The sequence below is a fragment of the Lynx rufus genome, unplaced genomic scaffold (assembly GCF_022079265.1).
Source record: "Lynx rufus isolate CCGP_SWC_20201006 ecotype Redwood Valley unplaced genomic scaffold, mLynRuf1.p SCAF_13, whole genome shotgun sequence".
Taxonomy (NCBI): Eukaryota; Metazoa; Chordata; class Mammalia; order Carnivora; family Felidae; genus Lynx; species Lynx rufus.
In genome coordinates this window covers 43,644,134-43,663,458 of record NW_025814827.1, presented here as the reverse complement: position 1 = coordinate 43,663,458, position 19,325 = coordinate 43,644,134, and the positions used below count along the sequence as shown (strand labels likewise).

General features: G+C 40.7%; 1 protein-coding gene across 1 annotated transcript in view; it reads right to left on the bottom strand.

Annotated features, from left to right (window-relative positions):
• Positions 1 to 19,325, bottom strand: part of RPGRIP1 (RPGR interacting protein 1) — a 54,323-nt gene that overhangs the window by 19,258 nt on the left and 15,740 nt on the right. The window contains 1 exon segment of the mRNA XM_047075414.1: positions 11,703 to 11,800. Within this exon segment, the coding sequence (XP_046931370.1) occupies positions 11,703 to 11,800 (98 nt within the window).

The following is a 19,325-nucleotide window of genomic DNA, read 5'->3' as shown; positions in this document are numbered from 1 at the left end:
TAGGACCACACACGTCTGCCTCACCAACCCCTGTAGTCCCAGCATCTAGCATACTCTTAATTTGTTTTGTTACTTCATCACACTACCTGGATCTTAATTTTTCAAAATTACTTTTGATTCCTTCCCTTACAAACACTCTCATTGCATTAAAGTCAGGAACTGAGAAAGCTGAGGAGAAGTGTTGGTAACAGTGTGAGAAAAGGTGACCATAGGGTGACAGTGGTATAATTTGGGGGCTGATAATTTAGTGATATCCATCAAAAGTTCAAGTGCACATTCCTTTTAAAACCAGCAGTTTCACTTCCAGGAATCTATCCCACAAAAACATCTGCCAAATACACAAAGATACATGTGAACAGAGACGTTCGCTGTGCCATTAGTTTTTTTCCTCTCTTTTTCCTCTTTTAATTACCTGGTTGTACAAAAATTCAAGTGACAAGGTATGGTCATCAAACATTTGTTCCTTTCAAGGCTCATTTAAAAGTTTGGCTAGAGGGGGGTGCCTGGGTGGCTCAGTCAGTTAAATGTCTGACTTCGGCTTGGGTCACGATCTCACAGCTTGTGGGTTCGAGCCCCGCATTGGGCTCTGTGCTGACAGCTTGGAGCCTGGAGCCTGCTTCGGATTCTGTGTCTCCCTCTCTCTCTCTGCCCCTCCCCCACCCACACACACACACACACACTCTCTCTCTCTCAAAAAATAAACATTAAAAAAAATTTAAAGTATGGCTAGAGGAATTTTCTTTCATACCTTCCTTTTCTTTCTCCTCCTCCTCCTCTTCCTTTTTTTTTTTTTTGCCCCCAGTTTTACTGACATATAACCTCTTGATTTCCAGCACTTCAGATTAACCAAACTGTTCTACATCAGGGTCTTTACATTTGCCAGTTCCTCTTCCTGAGATGATTTCCCTCCATCTCTTCCCTTCTTTATCTTCAAATTTCAGTTTAAATGTCCCCTCTTCAGAGGCACGTGGATGGCTCTGTTGGTTAAGAGTCCAACTCTTGATGTCGGATCCCGTCATGATCTCACAGATGGTGAGATCGAGCCGGGCATCAAACTCTGCACTGACAGCAAGTAGGCTACTTAGGATTCTCTCTCTCTTTCTCTCTGTCTGCCCCTACCCCTCCCTCCCTCCCTGTCTCAAAATAAATAAATAAACATAAAAAAATTTAAATGTCCCCTTCTCAGAGAAGTCTTTCCTTACACATGCCTAACTCAACCTCTCCCATTACTATTACTCAACTTATTTTCTTCATAGTATTTAGAATCAACAAGTATCTTACTTAGTTGCTCACTGATTTATATATGTTTTCCCTCAATAGAATGTAAGATTCAAGAGGGAAGAGACCAAGTCTGTCTTATTCACCTTTTTGTGTCCATACAGCCTGCCAAGTACTACGACAGGTACTCCATAATGATTTGTTGAAGGAGGAAACAACCCAAAGGGCTGTTGTGCGGCTTTAGTGAATTAATGAATATCAAGTTTATCAGTGTTGCCCACTGAGGTCTGTCTAAATAAAAGGTCATGTATTATCTTAACTAAAACTGATCAGCAGTTAAGAGAACTAGAAAAAGCGGAACATATCAACATAGATGGACTCCCAAAATGTTACTGATGGCACATTTCTGAATACTGTGTAACAAAAAAGAAAAAAAATGCAAAAACCTGTGTGAATGATTCATGGCACCTCCCTGTACCTTTTTTGGCAACTGTTTACAAATCTTTAATTATCTCAAAATAAGTTTAAAGAAAGAAAAATACATAATGTTTAATGTCATTCATAAGAAAGCAAAAAAAGGGGTGCCTCAGTGACTCACTCAGTTAAGCATCCAACTCTTGGTTTCAGCTCAGGTCATGATCTCACAGTTTGTGGGTTTGAGTCCCATGTCGGGCTCTGCGCTGACAGCACAGAGCTTGCTTGGGACTCTCTGCCTCCCTCTCTCTCTGTCCCTCCCCTGCTCATGTGAGTGTGCTCTCTCTCTCTCAAAAGTAAATAAATAAACATTTTTTAAAAAAGAGTATAACAAAAGAGAATAAACTTCGAGATTCTTGATACACACTATGACAAATAAAAGACCATAACCTAAGGCCATAGAGCAAATGGAAATAACTGTTCTCCTCTAGTTAGTAGCTACTAAGAAGGAGATGGAAATGTTTTCTATGGTCTACTCATAGTGGAAGATTGATTCCTGGGACCAGGAATGTGGTTTGGGCTGTGATCATTTCCTGGGGATTCTTAGAGAGAAGGTAAATATAGAGGGCCTTTAGGAACCCTGTGTTGATTAACACACAGGGCCTCGTGGGAAACAGCCCTACATACCTCCTATGAACACAGGAACTGTCATAATCCTGGACTCAAGGAGAGGCAAAGATCCTTTAGTATTGTAACCATTTCACTTTTTAGCAGTATAAGGGAAAGACATCTTGGAAGGGTCTTCTTTGAGTTGTATTGTTCAACCTACTCAATTGACCTGGGAGCCAGAAAGGAAATGACACCCCTCTGCTTCAATCCCTTCCCTTTCTAGTTCTTTTTGTGCGGGGGGGGGGGGGGCACTACCAGATCACAGAAGCATGACCTTGAGAACTAGCATATTTCAAAGAGGATAGACTATTACCATCATCAATATCACTATCATTGTCATTTAGTACTTAATTTGTCTTGGGCACTGTATTAAGCCCTTATCACACATTACCTTATTTAAATCTTCCCACATCACTAGAAGGTAAGCATACTTAATATTACCAGATAAGGAAAGCCCAATAGAAGCTAAATAACCCCTCCAAAGTTAGCAGAGCCAGGATCTAGACCACTTTTGCCTGAATCAAATCTTCATGCTCTTAACACTACACTCTCTTGCTTCTTCCATTATCCTGGCTGAGTCCAAACAGAAGTGACAGAGCTCAAATATTATCTCTGGTCATTCAACCTCTTTGATCTTTTATGCCCAGCTATTCTGAAATACAATAATGATTTTGTACAGTCAACCCTTAAACAATAGAGGTTTGAATGATGTGGGTCCTCTTATATGTGGATGTTTTTCAATAAATACAGTGCAGTACTATAACCTTACTTTCTCTTATGATTTTTTCTTTTTTTTTTAATGTTGATTTGTTTTTGAGAGAAAGAGAGCACACAAGAGCACTTGCACAGGCAGGGGGAGGGGCAGAGAGAGAGGGGCACAGAGGATCTGAAGCAGGCTCTGCACTGACAGCACAGTGCCCCATGCATGGCCTGAACTCATGAGCCATGAGATCATGACATGAGCTGAATGCTTAACAGACTGAGCCACCCAAGTACCCCTTCCTTATGATTTTTTTTAAGTTTATTTATTTATTTAGAGAGAGAGAGTGCAAGTGGGCGAGAGGCAAAGAGAAGGGGGTGGTGGTAGAGAGAATCCCAAGCAGGCTACATACTGGCCAGCCTCGGGGGTTTATCCCACCAACAGTAAGATCATGGCCTGAGCCAAAACCTAGAGTCAGATGCTTAACCAACTGAGCCACACAGGTGCCCCCCTTAATGACATTTTCTTTTCTCTAGCTTACTTTATCATAAGAATACATATGACATACAAAATATGTGTTGATCAACTATTTGTTATGGGTAAGCCTTCTGGCCAACAGTAGGCTGTTAGTAGTTAAGTTTTGGGGCAGTCAAAGTTGTACGTGGATTCTCAACTGCACAGAGGGTTGAGTCCTTAACCCCCACATCATTCAAAGGTCAACTATATGTGCCTGTGTTATAAATTTAACTTGATGATAACACTAAGTTTTTGCTAAGTAAGCTCAGTTTTCATATTTAGCTTGTCAAATCATTTTTGGGTGCACAAAGATTTTCTAATAAGATCTTATTTAGGAGCCTTTAATTTTGAATAATATTTCATTTTTTATTTTTTTAAGTCTATTTATTTATTTTGAGAGAGAGAGAGAGAAGTGGGGAGGGGAAGAGAGAGGGGGTGGAGAGAATCCTGAGCAGGCTCTGCACTGTCAACACAGAGCCTGACACGGGGCTAGAAATCACGAACCATGAGACAATGATCTGAGTTGAAACCAAGAGTCAGATTTTTTTTTTTATTTTTTATATGAAGTTTATTGACAAATTGGTTTCCATACAACACCCAGTGCTCATCCCAAAAGGTGCCCTCCTCAATACCCATCACCCACCCGCCCCTCCCTCCCACCCCCCATCAACCCTCAGTTTGTTCTCAGTTTTTAACAGTCTCTTATGCTTTGGCTCTCTCCCACTCTAACGTCCTTTTTTTTTTTTTTTTTTTTCTCCTTCCCCTCCCCCATGGGTTCCTGTTAAGTTTCTCAGGATCCACATAAGAGTGAAATCATATGGTATCTGTCTTTCTCTGTATGGCTTATTTCACTTAGCATCACACTCTCCAGTTCCATCCACGTTGCTACAAAAGGCCATATTTCATTTTTTCTCATTGCCACGTAGTATTCCATTGTGTATATAAACCACAATTTCTTTATCCATTCATCAGTTGATGGACATTTAGGCTCTTTCCATAATTTGGCTATTGTTGACAGTGCTGCTATGAACATTGGGGTACAAGTGCCCCTATGCATCAGTACTCCTGTATCCCTTGGGTAGATTCCTAGCAGTGCTATTGCTGGGTCATAGGGTAGGTCTATTTTTAATTTTCTGAGGAACCTCCACACTGCTTTCCAGAGCGGCTGCACCAATTTGCATTCCCACCAACAGTGCAAGAGGGTTCCCGTTTCTCCACATCCTCTCCAGCATCTATAGTCTCCTGATTTGTTCATTTTGGCCACTCTGACTGGCGTGAGGTGATACCTGAGTGTGGTTTTGATTTGTATTTCCCTGATAAGGAGCGACGCTGAACATCTTTTCATGTGCCTGTTGGCCATCTGGATGTCTTCTTTAGAGAAGTGTCTATTCATGTTTTCTGCCCATTTCTTCACCGGGTTATTTGTTTTTCGGGTGTGGAGTTTGGTGAGCTCTTTATAGATTTTAGATACTAGCCCTTTGTCCGATATGTCATTTGCAAATATCTTTTCCCATTCCGTTGGTTGCCTTTTAGTTTTGTTGGTTGTTTCCTTTGCTGTGCAGAAGCTTTTTATCTTCATAAGGTCCCAGTAATTCACTTTTGCTTTTAATTCCCTTGCCTTTGGGGATGTGTCGAGTAAGAGATTGCTACGGCTGAGGTCAGAGAGGTCTTTTCCTGCTTTCTCCTCTAAGGTTCTGATGGTTTCCTGTCTCACATTTAGGTCCTTTATCCATTTTGAGTTTATTTTTGTAAATGGTGTGAGAAAGTGGTCTAGTTTCAACCTTCTGCATGTTGCTGTCCAGTTCTCCCAGCACCATTTGTTAAAGAGGCTGTCTTTTTTCCATTGGATGTTCTTTCCTGCTTTGTCAAAGATGAGTTGGCCATATGTTTGTGGGTCTAGTTCTGGGGTTTCTATTCTATTCCATTGGTCTGTGTGTCTGTTTTTGTGCCAATACCATGCTGTCTTGATGATGACAGCTTTGTAGTAGAGGCTGAAGTCTGGGATTGTGATGCCTCCTGCTTTGGTCTTCTTCTTCAAAATTCCTTTGGCTATTCGGGGCCTTTTGTGGTTCCATATGAATTTTAGGATTGCTTGTTCTAGTTTCGAGAAGAATGCTGGTGCAATTTTGATTGGGATTGCATTGAATGTGTAGATAGCTTTGGGTAGTATTGACATTTTGACAATATTTATTTTTCCAATCCATGAGCAGGGAATGTCTTTCCATTTCTTTAAATCTTCTTCAATTACCTTCATAAGCTTTCTATAGTTTTCAGCATACAGATCCTTTACATCTTTGGTTAGATTTATTCCTAGGTATTTTATGCTTCTTGGTGCAATTGTGAATGGGATCAGTTTCTTTATTTGTCTTTCTGTTGCTTCATTGTTAGTGTATAAGAATGCAACTGATTTCTGTACATTGATTTTGTATCCTGCAACTTTGCTGAATTCATGTATCAGTTCTAGCAGACTTTTGGTGGAGTCTATCGGATTTTCCATGTATAATATCATGTCATCTGCAAAAAGCGAAAGCTTGACTTCATCTTTGCCAATTTTGATGCCTTTGATTTCCTTTTGTTGTCTGATTGCTGATGCTAGAACTTCCAGCACTATGTTAAACAACAACGGTGAGAGTGGGCATCCCTGTCGTGTTCCTGATCTCAGGGAGAAAGCTCTCAGTTTTTCCCCGTTGAGGATGATGTTAGCTGTGGGCTTTTCATAAATGGCTTTTATGATCTTTAAGTATGTTCCTTCTATCCCGACTTTCTCAAGGGTTTTTATTAAGAAAGGGTGCTGGATTTTGTCAAAGGCCTTTTCTGCATCGATTGACAGGATCATATGGTTCTTCTCTTTTTTTTTGTTAATGTGATGTATCACGTTGATTGATTTGCGAATGTTGAACCAGCCCTGCATCCCAGGAATGAATCCCACTTGATCATGGTGAATAATTCTTTTTATATGCTGTTGAATTCGATTTGCTAGTATCTTATTGAGAATTTTGGCATCCATATTCATCAGGGATATTGGCCTGTAGTTCTCTTTTTTTACTGGGTCTCTGTCTGGTTTAGGAATCAAAGTAATACTGGCTTCATAGAATGAGTCTGGAAGTTTTCCTTCCCTTTCTATTTCTTGGAATAGCTTGAGAAGGATAGGTATTATCTCTGCTTTAAACGTCTGGTAGAACTCCCCTGGGAAGCCATCTGGTCCTGGACTCTTATTTGTTGGGAGATTTTTGATAACCGATTCAATTTCTTCGCTGGTTATGGGTCTGTTCAAGCTTTCTATTTCCTCCTGATTGAGTTTTGGAAGAGTGTGGGTGTTCAGGAATTTGTCCATTTCTTCCAGGTTGTCCAATTTGTTGGCATATAATTTTTCATAGTATTCCCTGATAATTGTTTGTATCTCTGAGGGATTGGTTGTAATAATTCCATTTTCATTCATGATTTTATCTATTTGGGTCATCTCCCTTTTCTTTTTGAGAAGCCTGGCTAGAGGTTTGTCAATTTTGTTTATTTTTTCAAAAAACCAACTCTTGGTTTCGTTGATCTGCTCTACAGTTTTTTTAGATTCTATATTGTTTATTTCTGCTCTGATCTTTATTATTTCTCTTCTTCTGCTGGGTTTAGGCTGCCTTTGCTGTTCTGCTTCTATTTCCTTTAGGTGTGCTGTTAGATTTTGTATTTGGGATTTTTCTTGTTTCTGGAGATAGGCCTGGATTGCAATGTATTTTCCTCTCAGAACTGCCTTCGCTGCGTCCCAAAGCGTTTGGATTGTTGTATTTTCATTTTCGTTTGTTTCCATATATTTTTTGATTTCTTCTCTAATTGCCTGGTTGACCCACTCATTCGTGAGTAGGGTGTTCTTTAACCTCCATGCTTTTGGAGGTTTTCCAGACTTTTTCCTGTGGTTGATTTCAAGCTTCATAGCATTGTGGTCTGAAAGTATGCAGGGTATAATTTCAATTCTTGTAAACTTATGAAGGGATGTTTTGTGACCCAGTATATGATCTATCTTGGAGAATGTTCCATGTGCACTCGAGAAGAAAGTATATTCTGTTGCTTTGGGATGCAGAGTTCTAAATATATCTGTCAAGTCCATCTGATCCAGTGTCTCATTCAGGGCCCTTGTTTCTTTATTGACCGTGTGTCTAGATGATCTATCCATTTCTGTAAGTGGGGTGTTAAAGTCCCCAGCAATTACCACATTCTTATCAATAAGGTTGCTTCTGTTTATGAGTAATTGTTTTATATATTTGGGGGCTCCGGTATTCGGCGCATAGACATTTATAATTGTTAGCTCTTCCTGATGGATAGACCCTGTAACTATTATATAATGTCCTTCTTCATCTCTTGTTACAGCCTTTAATTTAAAGTCTAGTTTGTCTGATATAAGTATGGCTACTCCAGCTTTCTTCTGGCTTCCAGTAGCATGATAAATAGTTCTCCATCCCCTCACTCTGAATCTAAAGGTGTCCTCAGGTCTAAAATGAGTCTCTTGTAGACAGCAAATAGATGGGTCTTGTTTTTTTATCCATTCTGATACCCTATGTCTTTTGGTTGGCGCATTTAATCCATTTACATTCAGTGTTATTATAGAAAGATACGGGTTTAGAGTCATTGTGATGTCTGTATGTTTTATGCTTGTAGTGATGTCTCTGGTACTTTGTCTCACAGGGTCCCCCTTAGGATCTCTTGTAGGGCTGGTTTAGTGGTGACAAATTCCTTCAGTTTTTGTTTGTTTGGGAAGACCTTTATCTCTCCTTCTATTCTAAATGACAGACTTGCTGGATAAAGGATTCTCGGCTGCATATTTTTGCTGTCTAGCACACTGAAAATCTCGTGCCAATTCTTTCTGGCCTGCCAAGTTTCAAAAGAGAGATCAGTCACGAGTCTTATAGGTCTCCCTTTATATGTGAGGGCACGTTTACCCCTTGCTGCTTTCAGAATTTTCTCTTTATCCTTGTATTTTGCCAGTTTCACTATGATATGTCGTGCAGAAGATCGATTCAAGTTACGTCTGAAGGGAGTTCTCTGTGCCTCTTGGATTTCAATGCCTTTTTCCTTCCCCAGTTCAGGGAAGTTCTCAGCTATTATTTCTTCAAGTACCCCTTCAGCACCTTTCCCTCTCTCTTCCTCCTCTGGGATACCAATTATGCGTATATTATTTCTTTTTAGTGTATCACTTAGTTCTCTAATTTTCCCCTCATACTCCTGGATTTTTTTATCTCTCTTTTTCTCAGCTTCCTCTTTTTCCATAACTTTATCTTCTAGTTCACCTATTCTCTCCTCTGCCTCTTTCATCCAAGCCGTGGTGGTTTCCATTTTGTTTTGCATTTCATTTAAAGCGTTTTTCAGCTCCTCGTGACTGTTCCTTAGTCCCTTGATCTCTGTAGCAAGAGATTCTCTGCTGTCCTGTATACTGTTTTCCAGCCCAGCGATTAATTTTATGACTATTATTCTAAATTCACTTTCTGTTATATTATTTAAATCCTTTTTGATCAGCTCATTAGCTGTTGTTATTTCCTGGAGATTCTTCTGAGGGGAATTCTTCCGCTTGGTCATTTTGGATAGTCCCTGGTGTGGTGAGGGCCTGCAGGGCACTTCCCCTGTGCTGTGGTGTATAACTGGAGTTGGTGGGCGGGGCCGCAGTCCGACCTGATGTCTGCCCCCAGCCCACCGCTGGGGCCACAGTCAGACTGGTGTGTGCCTTCTCTTCCCCTCTCCTAGGGGCGGGATTCACTGTGGGGTGGCGTGGCCCGTCTGGGCTACTTGCACACTGCCAGGCTTGTGGTGCTGGGGATCTGGCGTATTAGCTGGGGTGGGACGGCAAGGTGCATGGCGGCAGGGGGGGCAGGCTTAGCTCGCTTCTCCTTAGGTGATCCACTTCAGGAGGGGCCCTGTGGCAGCCGGAGGGAGTCAGATCGCTGCCGGAGGTTTGGCTCCGCAGAAGCACAGAGTTGGGTGTTCGCGCGGAGCGAGCAATTTCCCTGGCCGGAGCCGGTTCCCTTTGGGATTTTGGCTGGGGGATGGGCGGGGGAGATGGCGCTGGCTAGCGCCTTTGTTCCCCGCCAAACTGGGCTCTGTCGTCCGGGGGCTCCGCAGCTCACCCTCCCTTTGTCCTCCAGCCTTCCCGCTTTCCGAGCAGAGCTGTTAACTTATGACCTCCCAGACGCTAAGTCGCGCTTGCTGTCGGAACACAGTCCGTCAGGCCCCTCCGCTTTTGCAAGCCGGACTCGGGGGCTCTGCTTGGCCGGCGAGCCGCCCCTCCGCCCCAAGAGTCAGATTCTTAACCGACTGAGCCACCCATGTGCCCCTTGAATAATACTTTAAATGTACTATGTCTGACATGTAGTTCAAAAAACTTGCTGACCAGTTTTTAAGGTTGATCTGAGAGGTGGCTTAATTTAGAAACTTTGACTGGAGATCACCTCTTCTGCTAACCAGCTCTCTGTACTGGACACATTCATCTTCTTCACCTTTATGATCTCTAAAGAGTCACTGTCCAGTTGCAACATTCCCTGGTCTGATCTGTCTTACAAGTATTTCTCAAGATATGATTGTGTGATGGTCAAAGATATGGCAGATACAGCTTCAGAAGAAAATACTTAAAATTTTCTTTCTCAACTGTTTAAGTCTACTGATTTTGAGTTGTTTCTCTCCACACCAGTATCTTTTAGTTGCCTGCAAACCATCGGTACAAGTTCTGACTCTCAAGGAAGAGTTTTCCGACCTCTACAAAAGCAGCAGTGATTTCCCTTTTCTGAATTCTTACAAACCTTAGAGGTTTTTTTAAGTTTATTTATTTATTTAGAAAGAGCATGTGCACACAAGTCAGGGTGGGGCAGAGAGAGAGGGAGAGAGAGAATCCCAAGCGAACCATGAGATCATGACCTGAGCCGAAACCAAGATTCAGACACTTAGCCCACTGGGCCACCCAAGTGTCCCACAAACCTTGGAGTTTCTATCACATAATCTAACCACTTGATTTTAAGTCACACTATACTTATATTGTTTCTAATGAAGTTCATAATCCTCAATCAGATTTCAATCTTTCATTCAGTCACTCATTCAACACATATTTATTAAGTGACCACACATGTGTCAGGGAGCATTCCAATGGCTCAAGAGAGTGATTGTTTCCTACCTCATTTATAACCACACAAGATTTTTTTTTTAATTTTTTTTAATGTTTTATTTACTTTTGAGACAGAGAGAGACAGAGCATGAACGGGGGAGGGGCAGAGAGAGAGGGAGACACAGAATCGGAAGCAGGCTCCAGAATCTGAGCCACCAGCCCAGAGCCCGACGCGGGGCTCGAACTCGCGGACCGCGAGATCGTGACCTGAGCTGAAGTCGGACGCTTAACCGACTGAGCCACCCAGGCGCCCCATATAACCACACAAGATTCTAATACAATAATGGTTGAATATACCCATGAATATTTACTCATATATTTGTGTGTGTATATCCCCAATTAGTCCCACAAGTGATCTGAGGCTGAAATATTCAATAAAGAATTGCAGTTACAGGGGTGCCTGGGTGGCTCAGTTGGTTAAGCGTCCAACTTCAGCTCAGGTCATGACCTCATGGTTTGTGAGTTCAAGCCCCATGCCGGGCTCTGTGCTGACAGCTCAGAGCCTGGAGACTGCTTCAGATTCTGTGTCTCCTTCTCGCTCTGCCCCTCCCCCGTTCATGCTCTGTTTCTCTCTCAAAAATAAATAAACGTTGAAAAACAAAAAAAAGAATTACATCTACAAGTTAAAACTTGGGTCAAAAACTTCAGAAACGGAATCTCTCTGGGCTTTCCTACAAAGAACCCTTTCTTCTTTTCTAGCTTCCACCTCCCAAAGTACATCTGCTCTCCTTAGGTGGACTTCGGAAATGGGCATTACTCAGGCTGGAGATGAATCAGCACACAATGAAGGAGACAGGCAGGGGATCCAGACAAAGGAGAGAAGTATTGAAAAAAAATCCCCATTTATACCAAATCAAGAAAGTGATCCTTTCAGCAGAGGCTGTCTCAAGAAACTTCCACTCCTTCGCAATTCAAATTTAACTAAACAACTTGATTTTCCCATCAAGTTCATTAAAAATGGAATAATTTCACATATGTGGCCATTAAGCACAATGTCATTGTTTATAAGCTTAGCTCACACTCACACGAGGATGATTACCCCAGAGTACTTACCGCCTTAGGACATTTCTGAGATACTGGTGTCACTATGTCATCACTATCTGTAGTCTGTGCTTCACTGACTTCAGAAGCTTGTTCACAGGATTCTTTATCTGTTACAGAAAAGGCTAGAATTACAGAACTATTTCCAAGCACCCTATCTAAACCCAGTACCTTCATCTTCAATCCATTATCTGGCCACTAGTTCTGAGTACCTAGGTTTTGGCTTCATTTACTGAGAATCAAACCCTCCTTTTCTTTTTTTATTATATGAAATTTATTGTCAAATTGGTTTCCATACAACACCCAGTGCTCATCCCAAAAGATGCCCTTTTCAATGCCTATCACCTCCCCTCCCCTCCCTTCCACCCCCCATCAACCCTCAGTTTGTTCTCAGTTTTTAAGAGTATCTTATGCTTTGGCTCTCTCCCACTCTAACCTCTTTTTTTCTTCCTTCCCCTCCCCCATGGGTTTCTGTTAAGTTTTTCAGGATCCACATAAGAGTGAAAATATATGGTATCTGTCTTTCTCTGTGTGGCTTATTTCACTTAGCATCACACTCTCCAGTTCCATCCACGTTGCTACAAAGGGCCATATTTCATTCTTTCTCATTGCCACGTAGTACTCCATTGTGTCTGTAAACCACAATTTCTTTATCTATTCATCAGTTGATGGACATTTAGGCTTTTTCCACAATTTGGCTATTGTTGAGAGTGCTGCTATAAACATTGGGGTACAAGTGCCCCTATGCATCAGTACTCCTGTATCCCTTGGGTAAATTCCTAGCAGTGCTACTGCTGGGTCATAGGGTAGGTCTATTTTTAATTTTTTGAGGAACCTCCACACTGTTTTCCAGAGTGGCTACACCAGTTTGCATTCCCACCAACAGTGCAAGAGCAAACCCTCCTTTTCAAAGATTCACTTATTCAGAAGTTTGCCAAATAAGGAGTTCACTTCTAGAAAAAAGAAAAGAAAAGAAAAAAGAAAAAAAAGGGAAAGAAGGGAGAATGGAAGGAAGGAAACTAGAAAGAAAGCTGATCCTTTTGTAGGGGCTGGAGAAAATGACCAAGCCAAGAAAAAGCAATGCAATTGGGGTGGCAGATTGTATTTCCCAAAAATAGCCTCAGACAATATCTCTCATCCCACATGCTCTCTTGTAATGTGACCTTGTCATAATATTTTTTACTGAACATTTGAAATTCCCTTTTGTAAGATGCCTTTCATATCTTTGCTAATTTTTCTATTGGGCTGTCTTTTTATTTTTTTTTTAATGTTTATTTATTTTTGAGAAGAAGAGAGAGAGTGCAAGGGGGAGGGGGAGGGGCAGAGGGAGAGGAGGACTGAAGTAGGCTCTGTACTGATAGCAGAGAGCCTGATGTGGGGCTCAAACCCACAAACTGTGAGATCATGACATCAGCTGAAGTCGGATGTTTAATTGACTGAGCCACCCAGGTGCCCCTGTTTATTTGAGAGAGAGAGAGAGCACAAGTTGGGGAGAGAGCCAGAGGGAGAGGGTCAGAGGAGGGGGAGGGGAAGGGGGGAGAGAGAGAGAGAGAAAGAGAGAGAGAGAGAGAGAGAGAGAGAGAGAGAGAGAGAGAGAATATCTTAAGCAGGCTCCACACTCAGAGCAGAGCTCAATGCAGGATTGGATCTCAAGAACTGTGAGATCACAACCTGAGCCAAAATCAAAGAGTCTGACACTTAACTTATTGAGCCACTCAGGCACCCCAAGAAAATTCTACTAATGTTGATGAGGTTTTGAAATGACAGGGTTCAGAGCTGACGGCCAAGAAAGAATTCTTGAAGACGTCTTTGGTGCAGAAAGGTGATTTTTATTAAAGCACAGGGACAGGACCAGTGGGCAGAAAAAGCTGCGAGCTGTCTTTTTCTAATTGATTTGTAGGGGTTCTGCATATTTTTTGAATTTGAGCCTTTTGATGGTCGCATGTTTTACAAATATCATTTCCACTCTTGCCCATTTAATCTTTTGCTACACAGAAATTCTTACTTTTAAAGTAGTCAACCTTATCAATATTTTCTTCATGACTACTACATTTTGTTTTTTTATTTAAGACATCTTTCCTTATTCTGAATGATGAATAACGCTGCTCTGAGTATTTGTGTACAAGTCTTTGGATGGTCAAATGCTTCCAATTCTCTTGGACAGACCCTTAAGAAGAGAATTGCTGGATTGTAAACTGTATGTTTTATTTTTTAGGAAATAGCCAAATATTTTTCATAGTAGTTGTACTGTTTTCTATTCCCAACAGTGATGCATAACGTTCCAATTTTTCCACATCTTCACTAACACTTGCTACAGTCAACCTCTAGAATGTATCAATTCTAGCTGGAGTGTACTGGCATCTCATTGTGATATTATTTTGCTTTTTCCTAATGACTAATGCTGTTGAGCGAGCATCTTTTGTATGCTTAACTGCCATTCATATATGTTCTTTAGTGAATGTCTAGTCAAATTTATTGACCATTTTAAATTGAGTTGTCTCAGTTGTAAGGATTCCTTACAGATTATGGATGCAAGTCCTTTATCAGAAATGTGATTTGCAACTAAAATTTAAATTTAAAAAAGGAGGGGCGCCTGGGTGGCGCAGTCGGTTGAGCGTCCGACTTCAGCCAGGTCACGATCTCGCGGTCCGTGAGTTCGAGCCCCGCGTCGGGCTATGGGCTGATGGCTCAGAGCCTGGAGCCTGCTTCCGATTCTGTGTCTCCCTCTCTCTCTGCGCCTCCCCTGTTCATGCTCTGTCTCTCTCTGTCCCAAAAATAAATAAACGTTGAAAAAAAAATTTTAAATTTAAAAAAGGAAAAAAAATGTGATTTGCAAATATTTTCTCCTAATCTATAGCTGACCTTTTCATTTTCTTAACGGTGTCCTTTGAAGACCATGCATTTTTTATTTTGCCTAAGTCCAATTTATCATTTTTTTAGTTTTATGGACCATGCTTCTGATGTCATAGCTAAAGAATCTTTGTCTAATAAGGTCAAATAGTTTATCCTATGTTTTCTTTTAGAAATTCTATAGTTTTGGTTCTAATATTTAGATTTATAACGTATTTTGGTTAATTTTTATGGGTGGTGTGAGGTAGTTGTCTAAGGTTTTTTTCCCCTCCTCTATGTGGATATCTAATTGTCCTAGCAGCATTTGATGGAAAGATTAGATATCCCCATTGAATTGTCTTGGGACCTTTGTGGAAAAATCAATTCACCATAAAATGAAAGTTTATTTCTGGATTCACAATTCTGTCCCACTGATCTGTAAGTCTATCTTTATGCTAATACCACACTGTCTGAAATACTCTACCTTTACCTTAGGGAAGTTTTGAAATCAGGTAGTACAAAAATTTCAACTTTGTTCTTTCAAAATTGTTTTGGTTTTTCTAAATTCTTTGCATTCATGTATAAATTTTGGGGAGAACTGCCATCTTAACAATTATGAGTGGTCCAATCCATAAACATGATACATTTCTTCATTTATTTTAAACTTCTTTAATTCCTCTCAGGAACTTTTGTAGTTTTCAGTATACAGGTCTTGCATTTCTTTTTTAAAATCTATTCCTAAATATTTTATTCTTTTGGACGATACTGTGAATGGAATTGTTTGCTTGATTTTATTTTAGAGTGTTCATGGATACTATATGGCAATACAATTGATTTTGGTATACTGATTTATAACCTATAATGTTGTTCACTTGCTTTTAGTTTTTAAAAATTTTTTTGTAGATTTCTTATGATTTTCTAAAAAGGAGGTCAAAGATGTCAATTGCCAATAAAGGTAGCACTACTTCTCTATTTCCAATTGTTATGACTTCAATTTCTTTTTCTTGCCTTATTACAATGATTAAAATCTCCACTATAATGTTCAAGCAGAGTGATAAAAGCAGAAATCCTTTCTTTTTTCTCAATCTTCAGGGAAAAGCATTCAGTCTTTTACCACAAAGTAAGATGTTAGTTACAGGTTTTATTATCCCTTGTTACTTTGAAATAATTTCCTTCTACCTAGTTTGGTGAGAGTTCTTATTGAGAATAGGAGTTGGATTTTGTAAAATGCTTTTTTTCCCCTATCTATTGAGATGATCATAAAGCTTTTATTCCACTAATAGTGTATTAAATAAATCAATTTTCTGCTATTAAACTAAACTTGCATTCTAGGAATAAATCTCAGTTGAACATGTTGAGCACAACCCTTTTAATATTTTTATACTTTGCTGGATTGGTTTGCTAATATTGCATTTAGGATATTACATCTGTGTTCATGTTCAATATTGGTCTATAGTTGCCTTTCTTTTAATGTCTTTGGCTTGCTTTGGTATCTGGATAATGCTACTTTATAATCAAATCAGTTAGAAAGTTTCTCTGGATCTACTATTTTCAGAAAGAGATTCTGAAGGATCAGCATTTTTTCTTCCTTAAATATTAATAGAATTCATCAGTGAGGGTATCTAGAACTGGACTTCTTTTAAAAAGTACTTTTTAATATTTATTTATTTACTTTGAGAGAAAGAGAGTACATGCAAGCAGGGGAAGGGCAGAGAGAGCGGGAGAGAGAGAATTCCAAGTAGGGTCTGTACTGACAGCAGGGCTTGATCCCACGAATTGTGAGGTCATGACCTGAGTCAAAATCAAGAGTCAGACACTTAACCGACTGAGCCACCGAGGTGCCCCAGAACTGGACTTTTTATTTGGTAAGATTTTAAATTACTAATTTCCTTCTGTACTTTTTAAAGGTCAATTCTGATCTTCTATTTCTTCTTGAGTCAGTTCTGCTTATTTGTATCTTTCTAAGAATTTGTCTTTTCCATCTAAGTTGTATAAAATTGTTCATAATATTCTTTTATGGTCCTTTTAATTATAGAGTTTGTAGTGATCTTACATTCATTCCTGATTTTTCTAACTTGTGTCTTTGCTTTTTTTCCCCCTTAATCAGCAGGCCAGTTATCAATTAATTGTCTTTCAACTCAATATAACTGCCTGCTCTGCAATGATGGAATTGCACCCTGTAAATATTTCTTCTTTGCCAGATGGCACCATGTTAAGTTTAAGTGAGCACAGAGGATCACTGAAGGAGGAAAAGGTTTCTCTCCCTGGTTTTAGGCAGACTCCTGCAGAAGATAAGGACTCTGCAGACAAGGCTCATGCAACTTAATGCCTGGCTCCAGCAGCTCACATCGTTTCCTGTAGAACACATTTCTAGTAGCACATGGCTTCTGCAACACCCAATTCTAGTAGTTTCCAGTGGCCTGTAGTATATGGCACCTCCCTGTGGGCAGTTTTCTTGGTACCCCACCCCACCCCCAAGTAGGTGAAATGCCACTGGCTTGGCATCTCTCTGTGAATGGTTTACCTGCAATGTTCCAGAAGTCAACTTCACAGATTCTCTGAGGTTTGATGTGCAGCCACAGCCAAATTCTGTTCTATTCAATAAAACATGACTTCACTCCCTCCAGTGAGGTCTGGATTTCAGCCTGAAAGGGTTGTCTACCAGACCTATTTCTTCTTTGGGGACTTTATTTCAGTTCTAGGGATTAGTGGATATTCTTTAAATCTGAAATACCTGTAATTTTTAGAGTTCTGTTTACTTCTTACTAGTCAATCCTCACCACCATCCCTAGTTCAATCTCCTGTTATAGTTAATAACTCTTTATATTAAACTTCTGTTCAAATTACTAAGTAGTTTCTGTTGGATGTTTACTACAGTCAGTCTAGATAAAGGCTTATCAAGTTTGCTGATCTATTCAAAGTTGGCTTCATTGATTTTCTCTATTCTTTTTCTGTTTCTATTTCATTGATTTCTACTCTGCTCTTCATTATTATTTTCTTTGGGTTTAATATTATTTTCTTTTTCTAGCTTCCTTTTTCTTTTCTTTTCTAGCTTCTTAAAGTAAAAGCTTAGGGTATTGACTTCAGATCTTTTTTTCCCTAATCATAAGCATTTAAAGCTAAAATTTCCTTGTAAGAACTGCTCTAGCTGCATCCCATCAATTGTTATATGTTGTATTTTCATTTTCATTCAGTTCAATAAATTTCCTAATTTTCCTTAGCAGCTCTTCTTTGATGCAAGGGTTACTTAGAAGTATGTTGGTTAATTACCAAATATTTGCTATTGCTTGCATTAATTTTCTATGGCTGCTGTCACAAAACACCAAAAACTTAGTGGCTTAAAAGCAACTTTTGACCTGGAGCTGGTGAAAACATCCATATTGTCCCAGAGATATGAGACACTGATCCCATTGTCTATAATCCTAAAATGCTTGCAGGACCATTTCTACACATGGCACAGTCCTGTGGACAATGGGAAATCCACACTGGCAAAGGAGTTGATGCTGGAATGGACACAGGTCAACCTCACAAAGATTCAATTCTGCCTTCTATCTCAACTACAAAGAACTCAACCACAATAGGTTGTACACTTTTTTAGAACTGGTCTCCAAGGACTAGCCTGGATTGCAGGAGGTCATTCCAGGACTGTAGCCCAAGAGCAGAAAATCCTGTTAATCATCAATGACTTCAGTGACTGAGAGTCTCCTCAGGGGCACTTATACATGACATAGGGCAACTGGAAGAAGTGGAAGCCAGTGCCCATCTTCTTGGGTAGTTTGCTGAAGAGAACAATGTTACCCAAGGCCACTTTACTCATCACCACATGACCCGGCACCTTGAGAGAGTGCAGACTCTTGGCTGATCAATCCCTCTTCATAGAAATGGAGGGATTCTTATACCTGGACAAGAAGGCATATTTACCGAAATACTTTGAGAATAAAAATCAAGTGCTGTGGGCTTGTGACTTGATGAAGAGCCATGCCACCTTGTTCCATATGAGCTTGTCTCCTGCCATGTGCTGGATCATCTGCACTTGTCTGAAACTGTAGATGGAGAAGGGGGAGGATCCTGTTCTGACTTGTCAAACCACCACATTTCTGTTTCTGTTTCCTTTGCAGCCAGTTCATACAGGTACCTGACAGTTGTCCCAGTCAGTACCTCCAAGCTCCAATAAAAGGTCTGTGTCTTCTAGCTGCTGAGGGCATGTGGAGACAAACATCTTTGATGGGGAAGACCTTTGGGGACTTGCATCAAAAAAATCTAACCTCGGGGCGCCTGGGTGGCTCAGTCGGTTGGGCGTCCGACTTCGGCTCAGGTCATGATCTCGCGGTCCGTGAGTTCGAGCCCCGCGTCGGGCTCTGTGCTGACAGCTCAGAGCCTGGAGCCTGCTTCAGATTCTGTGTCTCCCTCTCTCTCTGACCCTCCCCTGTTCATGCTCTGTCTCTCTCTGTCTCAAAAATAAATAAACATTAAAAATTAAAAAAAAATCTAACCTCTATCCTTTCCTGGAAAAGTATCTTCCAGGAGGGCAAAGACTGTAAGGGCTGCTACTCCTTCATTTAACTCAGTGTCCAAAAGTTTCTTGTCACCATGTTCTATGTACAGGAGAGCAAGGAGGAAGAAGACAGGGAAAGCCTCAGGTGGGACATTAGGAATGTGCAGAAGTTGGGGTGTGTGGGTGGCTTGGTCAGTTCAGCGTCTGACTCTTGATTATGGCTCAGGTCATGATCTCACAGTTTGTGAGTTCAAGCCCCACATCAGGCTCCACGCTGACAGTGTGGAGCCTGCTTGGGATTCTCCCCCACC